Raw genomic sequence first — 15,588 nt, forward strand, 5'->3', positions numbered from 1 at the left:
TGTGATCAAATCTCAGGTTTGGGAGTTTGTTGCTGTTGTTGTTGTTTTGGGAAGCCAACTTCCTCCCCTATAATAACTTGAATGGGATTTGCATTTAAGACCACAATTCCAAAGAGTCAGGCACATGGATTTTTCTAGTCCCAAATATAGCAATCCTAGAACAATGGTCCTTAAACATAAAATTGTTGACATGAGATCTGAGGCACTCCTAGAGAATGGTGACTCGTGCAGACTTAAGAAGAAAGAGGCAGACGGGGGCACAGAAAACATCATCTGACTTCCTCTCATCCCCATCTCAATAGCTTGCAGTTTGCAAGCCCTTGGATGAAATGACTCACTACAGTTCACCCAGGATGCACCGGTCTGGGTGGGGAAATGGGAGTGGGGTCTTTGTAACTGGTTACGTTTAGTTCATCGTCTTCTCCTTCTCTCACAGGCTATGTCCAGGAGGAGCAGCTGAAGGAAGAGGAGGACATCAAAGAGGAAGAGGAGGAGGAGGAGGACAGCGGTTCGGTGGCTCAGCTTCAGGAGAGCAATGACACGGGGACAGATGAGGAGCTAGAAACAGGCCCAGAGCAGAAAAGCTACTTCAGCTGCCAGAACTCTCCGGAAAGTCACCAGTCCAATCAGGACGCCGAGAACGAGTCTCTCCTGAGTGATGCCAGCGACCACGTGTCAGATATCAAGAGCATCTGCGGCCGAGATGCCTCCGACAAGAAGGCAAGTTCACAGCCCAAGCCTCCGAGCGAAGGCCACAACTGTATGGACAAAATGACCGCTGTCTACGCGAACATCCTGTCCGACTCTTACTGGTCAGGCCTGGGCCTGGGCTTCAAGGTGTCCAACAGTGAGCGGCGGAATTGTGACACTCGGAATGGCAACACCAAGAGTGATTTTGATTGGCACCAAGACGCCCTGTCCAAAAGCCTCCAGCAGAACCTGCCTTCCCGGTCCGTGTCCAAGCCCAGCCTGTTCAGCTCCGTGCAGCTGTACCGACAGAGCAGTAAGGTGTGTGGCGGCGTGTTCACCGGGGCCAGCCGCTTCCGCTGTCGGCAGTGCAGCGCGGCCTACGACACCCTGGTCGAGCTGACCGTGCACATGAACGAAACGGGCCACTACCAAGATGACAACCGCAAAAAGGACAAGCTGAGACCCACGAGCTACTCGAAACCCCGGAAAAGGGCCTTCCAGGACATGGACAAGGAGGATGCTCAAAAAGTGCTGAAATGTATGTTCTGTGGGGACTCCTTTGATTCCTTACAAGACTTGAGCGTCCACATGATCAAAACAAAACATTACCAAAAAGTGCCTTTGAAGGAGCCAGTACCAACCATTTCCTCGAAAATGGTCGCCCCGGCGAAGAAACGTGTCTTTGATGTCAATCGGCCTTGCTCTCCCGATTCAACCACGGGATCCTTCTCAGATTCCTTTTCTTCCCAGAAGAGTGTCAACCTGCCACTGTCCTCCAACAACCGGTATGGGTACCAGAACGGGGCCAGCTACACCTGGCAGTTCGAGGCCTGCAAGTCCCAGATCTTAAAGTGCATGGAGTGCGGGAGCTCGCACGACACGCTGCAGCAGCTCACCACACACATGATGCTCACCGGCCACTTCCTCAAAGTCACCAGCTCGGCCTCCAAGAAGGGAAAGCAGCTGGTGCTAGACCCTTTGGCGGTGGGGAAGATGCAGTCCTTGTCCGAGGCCCCTAGCAGCGAGGCTCTGGCTCCCAAGCCATCGAGTAACTCCGGGATGGACTGCGCGGCCTCTACGACCGAGGTAAAGGCGGAGAGCAAAAAAGAGACCTTGGAGGAGAGCCCCAAAGAGGAGAAGGTTGTGAAAAGCGAGGTCTATGAAGACCCACTACAAAAACCCTTGGACCCCACCATCAAATACCAGTACCTAAGAGAAGAGGATCTGGAGGATGGCTCAAAGGGTGGAGGGGACATTTTGAAGTCACTGGAAAACACAGTCACCACGGCCATCAACAAAGCCCAAAACGGAGCTCCCAGCTGGAGTGCCTATCCGAGCATCCACGCTGCCTACCAGCTGTCGGAGGGCACCAAGCCCCCTCTGTCCATGGGCCCGCAGCTGCTGCAAATCAGACCTAACCTGGCCCACAAGTTAAGGCCCATCGCGCCCAAGTGGAAAGTCACGCCACTCGTGTCTGTGCCCGCCAACCTGGCCCCATACACACACGTGAAGAAGGAGGTGGAGGAGAAGGAGGAAGTCAGGAAGGAGTGTGGAAAGGAGAGTCCGAGCCAGGAGGCCTCATCTTTTGGCCACACGGAGGGTGGTGATTCCTTCCCCAACAGCGAGCCTCCCTCAGAAGCCAGGAAGGCGGAGCCCTGTCCCCTGAAGGAAGAGGACAAGCTGGGGAAGGACAGCGGTGAGAATGACAAAGGCCAGCCCTTAGAGCCAGCGTCGTCTGTGTCTTCTCTGAGCAACGGATGTGTGCTCACCAGCCACACCCCGGCCCTGCCCTGCATCAACCCGCTCAGCGCCCTGCAGTCTGTCTTGAACAATCACCTGGGCAAAGCCACAGAGCCACTGCGCGCGCCCTCCTGCTCCAGCCCAAGCTCAAGCACAATTTCCATGTTTCACAAGTCAAATCTGGGCGTCATAGACAAGCCGGTCTTGAGCCCTGCCTCGGCGAGACCCGCCAGTGTGTCCCGGCGCTACGTGTTCGAGAACAACGACCAGCCCATCGACCTGACCAAGTCCAAAAGCAAGAAAGCTGAGTCCTCCTCACAAGCGCATTCCTGCACATCCCCGCCTCAGAAACACGCCCTGTGTGACATCGCTGACATGGTCAAGGTGCTCCCCAAAGCCACCACCCCGAAGCCCGCGGCCTCCTCCAGGGTCCCCCCTGTGAAGCTGGAGATGGACGTCAGGCGCTTTGAGGACGTCTCCAGTGACGTCTCCACACTCCATAAGAGAAAAGGCCGGCAGTCTAACTGGAATCCTCAGCACCTGCTCATCTTGCAAGCTCAGTTTGCCTCCAGCCTCTTCCAGACGTCTGAGGGCAAATACCTGCTCTCCGACCTGGGCCCCCAGGAGCGGATGCAAATCTCCAAGTTTACAGGGCTTTCCATGACCACCATCAGCCACTGGCTGGCCAACGTCAAGTACCAGCTTCGGAAAACAGGAGGGACCAAGTTCCTGAAAAACATGGATAAAGGACACCCCATCTTTTACTGCAGTGACTGTGCCTCACAGTTCCGAACCCCTTCCACCTACATCAGCCACTTAGAGTCTCACCTGGGTTTCCAGATGAAGGACATGACGCGAATGGCAGCGGACCAGCAAAGCAAGGTAGAGCAGGAGATTTCCCGGGTGTCGTCGGCTCAGAGGTCTCCGGAAACAATAGCTGGTGAAGAGGACACAGACTCTAAATTCAAGTGTAAGTTGTGCTGTCGGACATTTGTGAGCAAACACGCTGTCAAACTCCACCTAAGCAAAACGCACAGCAAGTCACCCGAGCACCATTCACAGTTTGTAACAGACGTGGATGAAGAATAGCTCTGCAGGTATGGCTTTGCTCCCGGGCCAGGCGACCGTGACCTTGCCAGGCACTGGTGAAAGGCAGGTGGGTCCGGTCTGCTTAGATGCAGCCTGTCTCGCCCAAGGCCAAGCCAAGACAGTTGTTTCCTGTAGGAATAGTAGTAACGGTAGTAGTAGACTTACTTTTTATGAAAGGCAGAACATGTTTAAGTAACTCCTACCCATTCTCCCTCTCCTGTCCTTCAGTTTAAAGCGGGGAGGGGGGTGGCATAGAACACAATTAGAAAGATGAAGTTACAGATGACTGAGGCCTCGAGGCCTCCATGATCCATGAGCCCCTTAGCGACCCAAGGCCCAATCTCCAGGGCCCAGCCCAGGAAAGCCCTCATTTAAATGACTAATAGCAATGTCTCCTCCCACCTCATTCACCTCCCACCCTCTGCCTTGCCACAGCAATGCTAATGACTTCCACGCTGGGGAAGGTGAGCCGGTGGAAGGAGACAGGGCCTCTGCTAGGGCTCCCTTCACTCTACGGAGGTTTCTTAATCAGCTCTGAATAGCTCACGGTGGTCTTTATTATTGTTGCTTGTAATTAATGCTTTCTGCTGCAATTGCTACACCTTCCACCTCCTTCTCTGTGTTTACTTCCAGCGTTAATTTTTACAACAAAAAAGAGCCCTGAAGGGGATGGCAGGGAAATATTCCCTACAGAACACTGAGATGGGGAGAAAGAGAGAGAGGAGAGAGAGAGAGAAACTTATTTTCTCCTCTCATCTTTTGGGTTTCATCTTGCACACAAAGGAAATATGACACCTGCCCTTGCAGGTCATTATTTGCCCTCTAGAAACAAATGGCTCCCTGCTAGCTTCGTGGGGTCCCACCTCTTTTGAGAGCATGTGGGTTTTGTGCCTCGTAGGAGATCATGCCTGGTAGAGTCACCATCCCCTAGACTGCCTGCATCACTCTGGGAATGATGAGAAAGGAAGTCAAATACCTGGCCGGATGATCACACCAGTTGTTTTTAAGTGTCCGACCTGAACAAGGCTAAGATCTCTTCCAAATCCCTTTTAGTATTTTCCCTACCTCCTTTTCTCTCCCCTCCAGAATGACACCACCACATGCTAGGGACCCTAACTCATGTTCAGGTTGTCCTGGCCCTGGAGTCATGCCCCATCTGGAGAACTCAAGCTTGTGGACTCAGCCAGTCCCGTTGATGCCATGGGCAAACTCTCCCATTCCCTCTTACTTCACTCACTCACCCGAGATGCGGAAACTGCACAGGAGTTTCACCTGCTGCTCTACGTGGTAGAGGTATCTGTTTCTCCACAGGGGACTTTCAGATTGGGCCACCCAGGTTTGGATAGTAGGTGAGTTTCAGGTAGAGAGAAGTATTTTGCAAGGCTCTGGGCTCATGGCCCAGAGAAAAAGAGGTTTCCTGAATGTGAGCCTGGGCAAAAGCGGAATAAAAAGTCCAGCTGCCTGGTTGATGCGGGGGTCCTTCCCGCAGTGAGAAGATCTAAGCTTGTGTTTTGTGGGGGCCGGCGTGAAGACATCTTTGTTGTGTGCATGTTTTCACCATGAGAATTTCCCCAGCATGATTTGTTTCGCTCACCTTCACGGAATGAAAAGCCAGCGTGTGCGTCTGTGCAGTTCGCGCGTGAGCTTGGGGTTCTGCAACACGCTATTTATTTGCTATATCTTATTTTTCAATTTTATGTAACTTGCTATTATGCTTTTCTGGTCCTTAAAAAAAAAGGTGGACGTACACAAAATACCTAGAGAAGAGAAAAATGTGTTAATTCTAGAGCGGGGAGGGCAATCCAAGGCAAAGAGGACAAATAGGTGATGTTCATTTTGTGCGATAATAAAGACCAATTTTCCACCTGTTAGGTTTGTAATCATTTTTTAACTGCGGTATGTAAATAGGGAGAAGGGAGGAGAAGGGAGTTTGCATCCTTACTCAGTCAAAATCTGAAATGACAAAGGAAGATAAACCGATGATTTGGAAAAAGCATACACAAAAGGTACTTACGTAGATGAGTTAGCTATTTTCACATTTCTCTGCATCTATACATTACAAATATTTCTGATTTTTCCCTTCCAAGTGCCATATTTCAGGGCTATCATTAGATAGATAGATAGATAGATAGATAGATAGATAGATAGATAGATAGATAGATTTACATATATATAAAATCTCTGATGTGATTTTTGCTATGCAGGGATTCTGACAGGAATGCAGAAAAGCAGGTTTGAGTATTTGAAACTCAACTTCCAAGCCAAGGTGTGTACATATGTCAAGTGTGTAGAAAAGATTGTGTGTGCACCAGGTGTGTTTGCATTCACAGGAAGGGGGATTCCAGTCCACTGGGGGGGGGATCCCCCTCTATGCAAAGGTGGCCTCTTGAACCTTTGTTCACCTAGGGAAGAATGCTTCCATCCTTAGGGTCCCCTACTAGAACAATATTTATGCAATATTTATGCAGATTAGAATTATGCATATTAAGTTTTTAAATGGTTGCGAAATGATACCACTGTTATCCGGAACGCTAATCATCGTTTGTATGCATGATAGCACAAATTGTACCAAGACAAGAGGTTTGAGGAAGTACGTCAAGAGACAATGAAAATTCGGGAGCTCTGCCATATCTATGTTTTCCAAAAGACATAAATTTTGACCTAAATCTTCTTAACTTTTTTGGACAGCACTAAATCCTGCAGAATATGTATGCCAACTATTAAATTTAGGTTTTTAGTTAAAAGTACATTAGAAAATATTAAATATGCATCCCTCTTTTAGGACATCAGTAATCTAAAACAAGTTCAACATGTATTTGTTTATACCTTTAAAAGCCACCAGCTCTTGAATAATAGAAATTAAATAGAGAGTAAATCATTGAGTCTAAAATACACAAGGACTTGAAAATACAGTCATTACCATGTAATACAGTGTACAAGTTTAACAGCACACCTAGCCTCGACATTATTGGCAGAAATGGATTCGTGTCCCAAGAGCTGCCTGCGCTTTTGCTATGCAAAGCTTGATGAAAATGCAGGGCCTGAGAGACACACATGCAAGGTTGCCAGACAAAACACAGGGTGGAGTTGGGTGCTGATGTCTCAGCCTGTCTCAGCTACTGAGGAGGCTGAGATCTGAGGATCCTGCTTCAAAGCCAGCCAGGGCACAAAAGTCTTTGAGACTCTTATCTCCAGTTACCACTGAAAAACAGAAGTGGTGCTGTGGCGCAAAGTGGTCAAGCATTAGCCTTGAGCAAAAGAGCTCTGAGACAGCTCAAGTCTCACAACCAACCAAAAAAGAAAAGAGAAAAGAGAAGACTACAGAATGGATGTCCAGTTACATTTGCATTAAGGATAAACAACAAATATATTTAGGTATAAACATGTCCCAAATAACACCTAGTCCATATTTATAAAGTATTCATCTTTTCAGATTCAATGTTGGCTGCCCATCATGTATTTTTATTTGTCAAGTCTGATAACCTTAACACAATAGATTACATGAAAGTTTAAGAATAGCTAAACAGGAAGAGGTAATTAATACCTTTAGGAAGTATCAATTGTTTCTTCATCCACTAAATAACCCTTCCTTCTTATCCTCCTTGCTTCTTCTCTCCTCCTTTTCTCCTTTCAGTCTTTCTCTTCCGCCCTTCCCTTCTCTTCTTTTTTTCCCTCTCTCCCTTCCTCAGTCTGCCTCCCTTTTCTTTCTCCTGTCTTTTCCTCCCTTGCTTCCTTTTCTTTCTTTTTTTTTTTAATTTTTTTTATTGTAATTAGTAAAAGGGTTACATGATATTTGCCAGATAGAAGGTGCCTTAATTCACATACATTGATACCCTTTCACATGTCCTTGCTTCCTTTTCACACCACATTCCTTTCACCCTGTAACAGATATTAGCTGGGCCTTTCCACGCACCAAGTTCTATTAGCAACAGAAACATAATGGCGAACCAGAAATCGTACCAATTAGAATGGCAAATCGCCAGGCCTTGTGGTGAGCACTTCGTAAGCAGCAATTCACTTTATTGTTACCAACAGTGCTATCAAGTTGAAGCTCTCTGTCCCTGTCACAAACAAAAACTGAGGGCACAGACATTTTGTGTGTATTTCCCATAGCCCCGATCTCTGAGTTCCACTCCCAGTAGACAGAAGACCATTGCCCTATGAGCAAAGGCCACTCCCAGAAAATAAATGATTGTGACAAGAATTGCCTTGGTGGTCAGCAACGGACATCCGTACGGACAACCTTAGGGTAGACGCTGGCCGCAGCAGGCCGGAAGAACCTCCACCCTGTCCTGGGGAAGCCAAGATGGAGATAGGTGATTTCAGAGGACCCATCAGAAAGTACTCTGACAAGCTTCACAGCTCCCCTCCCTCACCCTCAGTGCTGTCTTGCTAAATGCATGTCACTGTGCTTCTTAAAGCCCGGCATATAATAGATTCACCCCAAAAAAGTAAGGACTAGACAAGGTATTTGGCTGTGTTCTACAACCTCACCCAAATGATGTACAATTTGCTGACTTCTCATCCGGAACTGATGGAGACCCTAGATAGATGCCGGCTTGAAAATAGCCTGCTGCAAAACTCCAGTTCACTGACGTCTTCCAGGCGGGATGACGCATGGCATCTGAATCCTAAAGACTGGCCACCTGAAACTCAAAGGCGGTGCATGACTCGCCCAAACTCCCACAGTAAGCAGAATGTAGGATTTGCGCCCAGGACTCTCCAGTGCTTGGCTACTATCTGCTCCTACTGGATTTCCCCCTGGTTGTCAGTAGCTTCTAGGGGCTACCCAGGGCCAGATGTACTCCACAGCTCAAAGAAAAGGTAGTAAATGGTGGCTGAGTCCAGAGAAGAGCAAGGGCTCCCCCTAAGCCTCTTGGAGATGCTAGCTGTAAATCAAACTGTCCCAAATGGTTTACTGGCCCCAGGGTGCCTTCCAAGGGAAGCATCCTCATGCCATCGCATCATCATTGCATGATCATGACAGAGATGCTAAGATGGCTGATACCACCTTAAAGCACAGAGGCCAGCGTGGACTGACAGTGTGCAGTGTGAGAGCGCACAGCTGCCTGGGCTCCGACTCAGAGGCCCAGAGTGGACTGGAGAGAAAGTCAGTACAACCCTGGGCTTTATTCCCTGTGCATTGTGTGTCACCAAAGCCCAGGACAAAACTCTCAGGAATCCATTTTGGGAAAACAAGGTCAAGATCAAAGCTTGGACATCTCCTGCAGCAAAGGCAGCGTCTTTTCCTGACGTCTGTCTTTGATCTGAGTGTCAGGATGTAACAGCAAGGGGGCCTGTCTCAGTCCCCCTTGCCCTTCCCCTCTCACTGGGGCCCAGGGACACCCAATCCTGACGTGCATAATTTGGTACTTTAATACAGAGTAACATTATTTCTCATTTACTCCAAAATGCCATCGGTCTCATCTTCTCATTTAACCAGACACAATTCTTCTCCCCTCCCCTCACTAAATTGAAACTCCATGAGCGACAAGGAGTGGAATGTTTTAATTAGCTCATATTTTTTATATGGATTTATGTCTTTAAAATACATTTGTGTAATTCTTCAGCTAAATTAAAAACGTCTCTCTGAGAAAGCGAGGAGGGGAAAATAAAGAGCTAAATTGTGTCATTAGCTTTAGGTAGACACAGACAGAGAGGAATCTAGCGGGCAGACACAGTCATAGTCGCTCTCCTGGGCTGGTTTTGAACTTGCTCTTCATTTAGAAAAGGCTTCCCTATAAAGGCTTTCCAAAAAAAATAAAAATGAAAAATAAAAAGGCTTGGGAAAGACTTTTTTCTTTAAGGCCCCAAGTAAGTAAACAAGCAGTTACCTTCAGTGAGCTAATTTGAAACCAAACCTACCGCCATTCAAAAATAGAAAAATAGAAGCTATAATGATAAACAATTCTCCCCTGTATTTCTCTTTGTCTTTTTTTTTAAACTCTCAAGTTTAAAGCTTTCCACGATGTGGGTTTTTTTCCATACTTTATAGGAGACAAGTGACATTCGGTGGTAAATGGAAGAAAAAGCCATGCAGAACTGAAATCTCTCTAATGCAATGACACTAAGTTGCCCTCTATTGTTGAAAATGAGCGGGAGCCTCGTGATTGTTCATCAAACGGCTCTTAATGCAGCTAAGGCATTCAGCTATAATTTCTCCTTGCATTTATAATTACTGTCATAGACTGCACACCTCGGTGAGCAGATTAAAGCTATAAACTATTTAGCTGTGGCTCTACGACGAGGAACTTGATTTGTCTGGCAGGAGTTATTTGTTAGGGAGCTTGACACTTCACATAAAAATGACTCAACTTGATGAAGAACAATGCAGTTTTAGCAATGCAGAGATTTTAAATCAGTCAGGACGCCACGCCCTGCGAAAATCGCAGGGCAGTTTGTTAAATGATATGTAGGCCACAGCCATAAGGGGATGTGTTAAAGGTACCAAAATAGAAGAGGACTGAACATGCAGGTGCTTTCTCTCCCAACTCTCCCCTGGAAGATAGGGAGTCTGTTGGAAATCAGTACTTGTCATGTTCTTCTATTAAATCCTGTGAATGCTACAGGGTGCTGGTGTGCACGGTGGGGGAGGGGAAGGCATGCCAACAGCCCCAAGCAGGTATCACATTTGGGGGTTCCAGAGAACTCTGCTTGTCTGTGGAAAACACCTGCACCCTAGAGGCCAGGGTTCTGTGGAAAGTGTTTGTTCAGAGATGGGGCAGCTCCTGCGATATTCGTGGCTTTCTTTGTACTTGTTTAGCTGTGAGAGGGACATGAAAATATGATGCATGGAATCCTCTTGTGGGCTGATTCCACAACTTAGCTGTGAAAGTTTTAGATGGATAGACAGAAAGACAGACAGACAGATAGATTTCAACACAGGTGTCTTGATGTCAAACACCTTGAGTCATTGTTGGTGGCTGATCTGTTGTTAATACTGTGCTGGAGTGGAAATCCAGCGCCTTGCATGTGCTAGGCAAGTGTACTGCCAGTGGGTTACCAAGGCTGGCCTTAAACTCCTGATTTTCCTACCTCAGCTTTCCCAGCACTGAGATTGCAGGCATCTGTCACCATACCCAGATTAATGGGTTTGAGGTGGACTTTCATTTGCTACAGAATTATCCCACGTCTCCCAGTCATACATAAATACAAGTTTATTTTGAAACTAAGGTTCATGATCAGGTGTCTACAGTCTACAGTGTGTGTGTGTGTGTGTGTGTGTGTGTGTGTGTGTGTGTGTGTGTGTGTGTTTGTATACTGGTACTGGGACTTGAACTCTGCACTCTCAGTTTTTTACACTCAGGCTGGCACTCTACCACTTGAGCCACAACTCAATTTCCAACTTTCTGGTGGCTAATCGGATACAAGAACCTCTCCAATTTGTCTGCCCTAGATGGCTTTGAACCTTGATCCTCAGATCTCAGCCTCCAGAGTAGCTAGGATTACAATGGGCTCTGCAGAACTTCAGCTGTTTTCCAAGGAGGTAGGAAATCCTTGTCTCTGAGTAGAGCCTCACAGTGTTTAAATCGGAGTTTTTCGGTGGTGTGTTTGGTTTGGTTTTGGCTTGGTTTTGTTACTATCTTGCTAAACAATGATGTGAGAGACAAAACTCCTACACTACCCACTTGCAGGCTCTTGATCTGGCCACAAGCCAAAGAGAGACAGTGAACCTGGTTCCCAATGTTCTCTGCTCCCCATATTCCCCGCTGAACCCCCATCAGCCCTGGGACCCTGATTCTTACCCTGGGCCACCTCTCCTCATCTCTTGAGGATGCTGAGCTGTTCTCCAGGAAGAGACGCCTCCTATTGCAGTTTCATGTTATTTCTGAATGGAGTAGGAAATCTGACTGGGCTCTGTAGAAGTCAATCAAAGAAGATTATGTTCCCTGGGAACCAATCAAAAGCTGGGTGGGCTTTCCAGGAACCAATCGGAGGTAGACTGGGCTCTCCAAGGACCAAACAAAATAGGCTGGACTTTGTAGGTATTCGCCAAAGCTGGCTGGGCTCTCCAGGAACCAATCAAAGACAGGCTGGAACTCTAGGTACCAGCCAAAGCTGGATGGGCTCTCCAGAAACCAATGAAAAACTCTCCAGGAACCAATCGAAAGCTGGCTGGGCTCTCCAGGAACCAATCAAAGACAGGCTGGAACTCTACAGGTACCTAAAATCAGGCTAATCCTTCCCCCTGCCTTGCTCAGGGCGCAAACCGTCTTCCTGGTGCAGTTGGTGAAGCAGTGTGTACCCTCCAACCCTAATGCTGATGCTAAGGCTGATGGTAATGCTACCCAGCCCTTTGGGGCCTAAGGTGATAGCCGTATCCCCAACAGCAAATTTGTAGGGCAGACGTTGTTCCTAACCAGTCAAGGCCCCAACCAGTCAAGGCAGGCATCTGGAGAAGGGAGAGGAGACAACAAGACACTGGGGAACTGCCATTGTGTCTCAAGATGTGGCAGGTAGACAGCGGGGTATGCCAGGGGAGAGAACTGGAGATGGAAGCTAGAGAAATGACCCAGGGCCTGGGAGTTCAGGGATGATGAGCTGGGGTGGAGGAGAGGAGGAGAAATTACGCCAAGAGAGGGTGAATTACCTACCCTGGCACATACCCTAGTTAGGGGAACTTCCTGTGTTCAAGATGAGCCCAAGAAGACTCACAAACACCCAGTTAAAGATCTCAGAAGGATGATATTTTCAGGCTTTTCATCTCAGAGGCTGGGAGGGAAAGCTGGCAGCAAGGCTGGAAGAAGGCCCAGTGGCAGCAGGTTGTGTGAGCAGAAAGGAGAAGGCCTGGGGAGTTAGTGGGTGTCAGATCCCATCAGCAAGTCTCTCTTTCTCTCTCTCCCTTTCCCGCCCCCCTTTCTTTTGTTTCTCCTTCTGGGAAGCTCTGCCACTTACAAGGAAATTATCATCATCCTCATCATCCTCATCATCATCATCATCATCATCATCATCGCCGTCATCATCATTGTCATCATCACTCAGCATTGCTACTGTTTTACAGCTGTTTCATGTGGAAGAAGCACAGGTCTGGCCCACCCAGTGCTCCTGCTCACTTCCTTCTGTTCTTTGGGGTAGTGAGGCTTCATCTACACAAGTACATATTTCATAGGCCCTTAATCTAGAGTCTCACACGTTAGCAGAAATCCAGAGATTTCTTCAGGTCTGAGAGGCATGGAAAGTAAACCTAGGGAAATGTGTCTCTCCTTTCCTCCTCTTCCCCTCTCCTTTCTCCCCTTCTTCTCCCCTCCCTACCTTCCAGGCCTCTCTCTCCACTCCTTCTTGCCTTTATCCTTCCCCCTTCTCTCCTTCCCACTTTCTCCTCTTCAGCCCTTCCTTCCTCCCTCCTTATCACTCTTCTCCCATTTGTTCCTCTCTCCTTCCCCTTCTCCCTTCATTCCTCCCTCCCTTCCTTCCTCTCTTCTCTCTCCCTCCATTTCCTTCTCTCCCTTCTGCTGTTTCTCCCTCTTTCCCTCTCTCCTCTCCTTCCCTGTCCCTCTTTCTTTTGGTGTTTTCCAGGCATCTCCCCTGCATCCAGCAGGCCCGTGGGCAGTCTCAGCCCTCAACAGTAGCATACGTCCGGGGGCGGGGGGAGCAATCTTGACAGCTGCTCTGACATCACCTGCAGTGAAGGAGAGAAGCCACTGGCTTCTGGAATGCCACAAAGAGGCACCTCACTTAACAGGACATTAGGTGGAGGACTTGGGGTGTCAGAGAGGCTTCTGGGGCAAGTGCATCTATTCCGAGACATGAAAGATAAGCAGAAGACCAAAGAGACCCCAGAGAGATCAATGGTAAGAAGGGAGAACAGCAGAAAAGAAGGAAATCTCTGTGAAACTAAAAGTGGTTCAAAGGTGCCCTCTCCGGACCCCAGCCATTCGTTGCCAGGGTCAGTGGGGATGAGTGTAGAGTTCACCTGTCCCCATCTGAGTCCCTGACGCTACGGAGCTGGCACTGACAAACCTCCTCAGGCCAGGATGGTAGACTGGGTTTCTCCTGAAGCACAGCCAGTCTCGCTTCAAAAGAAGACACCTTGGGTCATCCAAAATGCCAATAATCTTTTCATTCCCTATGAAGAACAGTGAGGCTGTAGTAATCATTTCTTTTCATGAATTTGAGAAACTTAGTTGAGCCTCTTCCTTGTCTGAGGCCCTCAGCCTGATTTGGGGGAAGGAGTCCATGACACAGAGTGACACACCAGTACAAGCCTAGCCAGTGGAGGGGTGATCCCATAAGTGAATGTCAAAACACACCCGTGGGAAATGCCGCCAAAGAGATGGGTGTGGTTCTCCCCAGCCCTAGCAACAACTTTGACCCGGCCATGAAAATCAAGGAAGACTAACAGGAAAGGTGATCTTAACTGAGGGGGATTCATGTGCCAATAGCCTGTGGTGAGTGAGACCAGGGACACATATAAGAGCCCACAAGAACGCTTACAAGGCTGGAGCAGATAAGACTCAAGTATTCTGTTTCTCCTAGTAGTTCAGCCTGTGCTCAGCTCCTTAAAAAACATAATTCATGAACTTCTTTCGACAATCATACATGATGATTACTATTCATTCATCTTAGCAGAAGGGAAAACTGAGGCAGAGAAATCAGAACAGTCATAAAAAAAATCTCCAGAATAATGGTCTAGAAGAGCAAGTGATGGCCCCGCTTCCACTGAGTATGAGTTCCTTCTACATTGTGACTTTCATTAGTCACAATGAGCCCTCACTGCAGTAAGAAAACCATAATGTAAAGATGGCCGGTGAAAGTCTGGAGCTTGTTAAGGTCAAGATCAGATGCAACACGGAAAGTTAGTGAATGAGAGAGTCGAGAAGCGCAAGAATGTCAACCACTCGCCACACACCGAACCCTGGCTGTATGCGACTGGGCTAAGCCTGTCCCATCCAGGCTCCTTTCTGTTTTCCCAGCAGCTTTTGGAAAGGGTGGCTTTGACAAGCATTTCTTTGTCTGCAGCCAAGAAAACTGGAGTCCAAGGTCACCCGGCTGGTAGACGTGAGATTTCAGCCTTCCCCTCCCTGCCTGGTTGAAGGACAGACAGCAAAGGGCATTCGGATTCCATGGGTTTGTGTGGTAATGGTTCTGACCCACAAGGAAGGACTGGCTGGATCACCTAGACGAGAGTATTCTGAGAGCATGGGTGGGATTTGAACTGGAATCATCTGAAGGGGAGGAGAGGAGGTGTCTGGATGTCCTAAATTTTGGATTCATTTTGGATGCCCCAATTATAAGTGCTGTAGGCCATGTTGGGAGGGTCATCCATACAAGATGCAGACGGAAACCTGAACGGTTTGATTTCCATTTTGGTATGTCAATCAAAGGGTTGGGAACTGAAGGGATGTCCATGTCTCCAAGCTGGGAAATTCAGCTGTTTTTACACCTGTCGGCTCCACTGTGATCCTCATCACTGACTTGGACCTAGATATGGCCATATGAGGCAAGGATCAAGCAGCAGGAGAGGACACTGCCCTGCCAGGCAGGCAGCATGAGAAAGAAGCTGAATTCTGTCCCAGTGGGTGGCACACATGGAGGGTCTGGGTCCTGGCTCCCAGGTTCCAAATTCTGCCATACTGCAGCTTTCCTTGGAATTCAGCAGGGCTGAGCTTCAGATGCTTCCTCTTCACAGTGATGATGAACACAGATGAACAACAAATGGTAGTTGCTTTAAGTAAATCTATCTTGGATGACTAATCTTAACCACAGCTTGTTTTCTCATCGGTCAAATAGGATGAGTGTGCCCCTTGTAGCCGCTGAGTGGAATATAGTAAAGACTCAGTGCTCTGTGTTCCATGACTCAGATCTCAGGGAGGAAATAAGGTCCAGCGGGACCACTTCTTAACACAGCCTAGTCCAGTCAGTTATTTCTCTGGACCCCAGCTTTCTCATGTTAAGACACAGGCATAATGGTAACCTTCCAGCAATGCTGTGGAAACTCAAAACAAAAAGTCTACATACAGATTGCTGAGCCAGCCTGGCAGAGACCGGGTTTCACCAGTCAGTCAGTGCCCTCCTGCCCATCTGGGTTTGTGTGGTAATGGTTCTGACCCACAAGGAAGATGTCAGACA

The 15,588-nt window shown here is 48.1% G+C and overlaps 1 protein-coding gene across 3 annotated transcripts in view; it reads left to right on the top strand.

The window, feature by feature from the left end:
* Tshz2 (teashirt zinc finger homeobox 2) overlaps positions 1–15,588 on the top strand; it is a 370,238-nt gene that overhangs the window by 223,382 nt on the left and 131,268 nt on the right. For 2 of the 3 annotated variants that reach the window (XM_090352536.1, XM_090352537.1), the window contains exon 2: positions 437–3,400. In XM_090352536.1, coding sequence (XP_090208662.1) covers positions 437–3,400 — 2,964 coding nt within the window. Of the gene's footprint in view, positions 1–436; positions 4,710–15,588 lie in introns of those variants that run through there. The other variant, XM_090352535.1, reaches the window with a different exon arrangement.

This window comes from Megascapheus bottae, chromosome 18, assembly GCF_031878675.1.
Source record: "Megascapheus bottae isolate mThoBot1 chromosome 18, mThoBot2.hap1, whole genome shotgun sequence".
Lineage (NCBI taxonomy): Eukaryota > Metazoa > Chordata > Mammalia > Rodentia > Geomyidae > Megascapheus > Megascapheus bottae.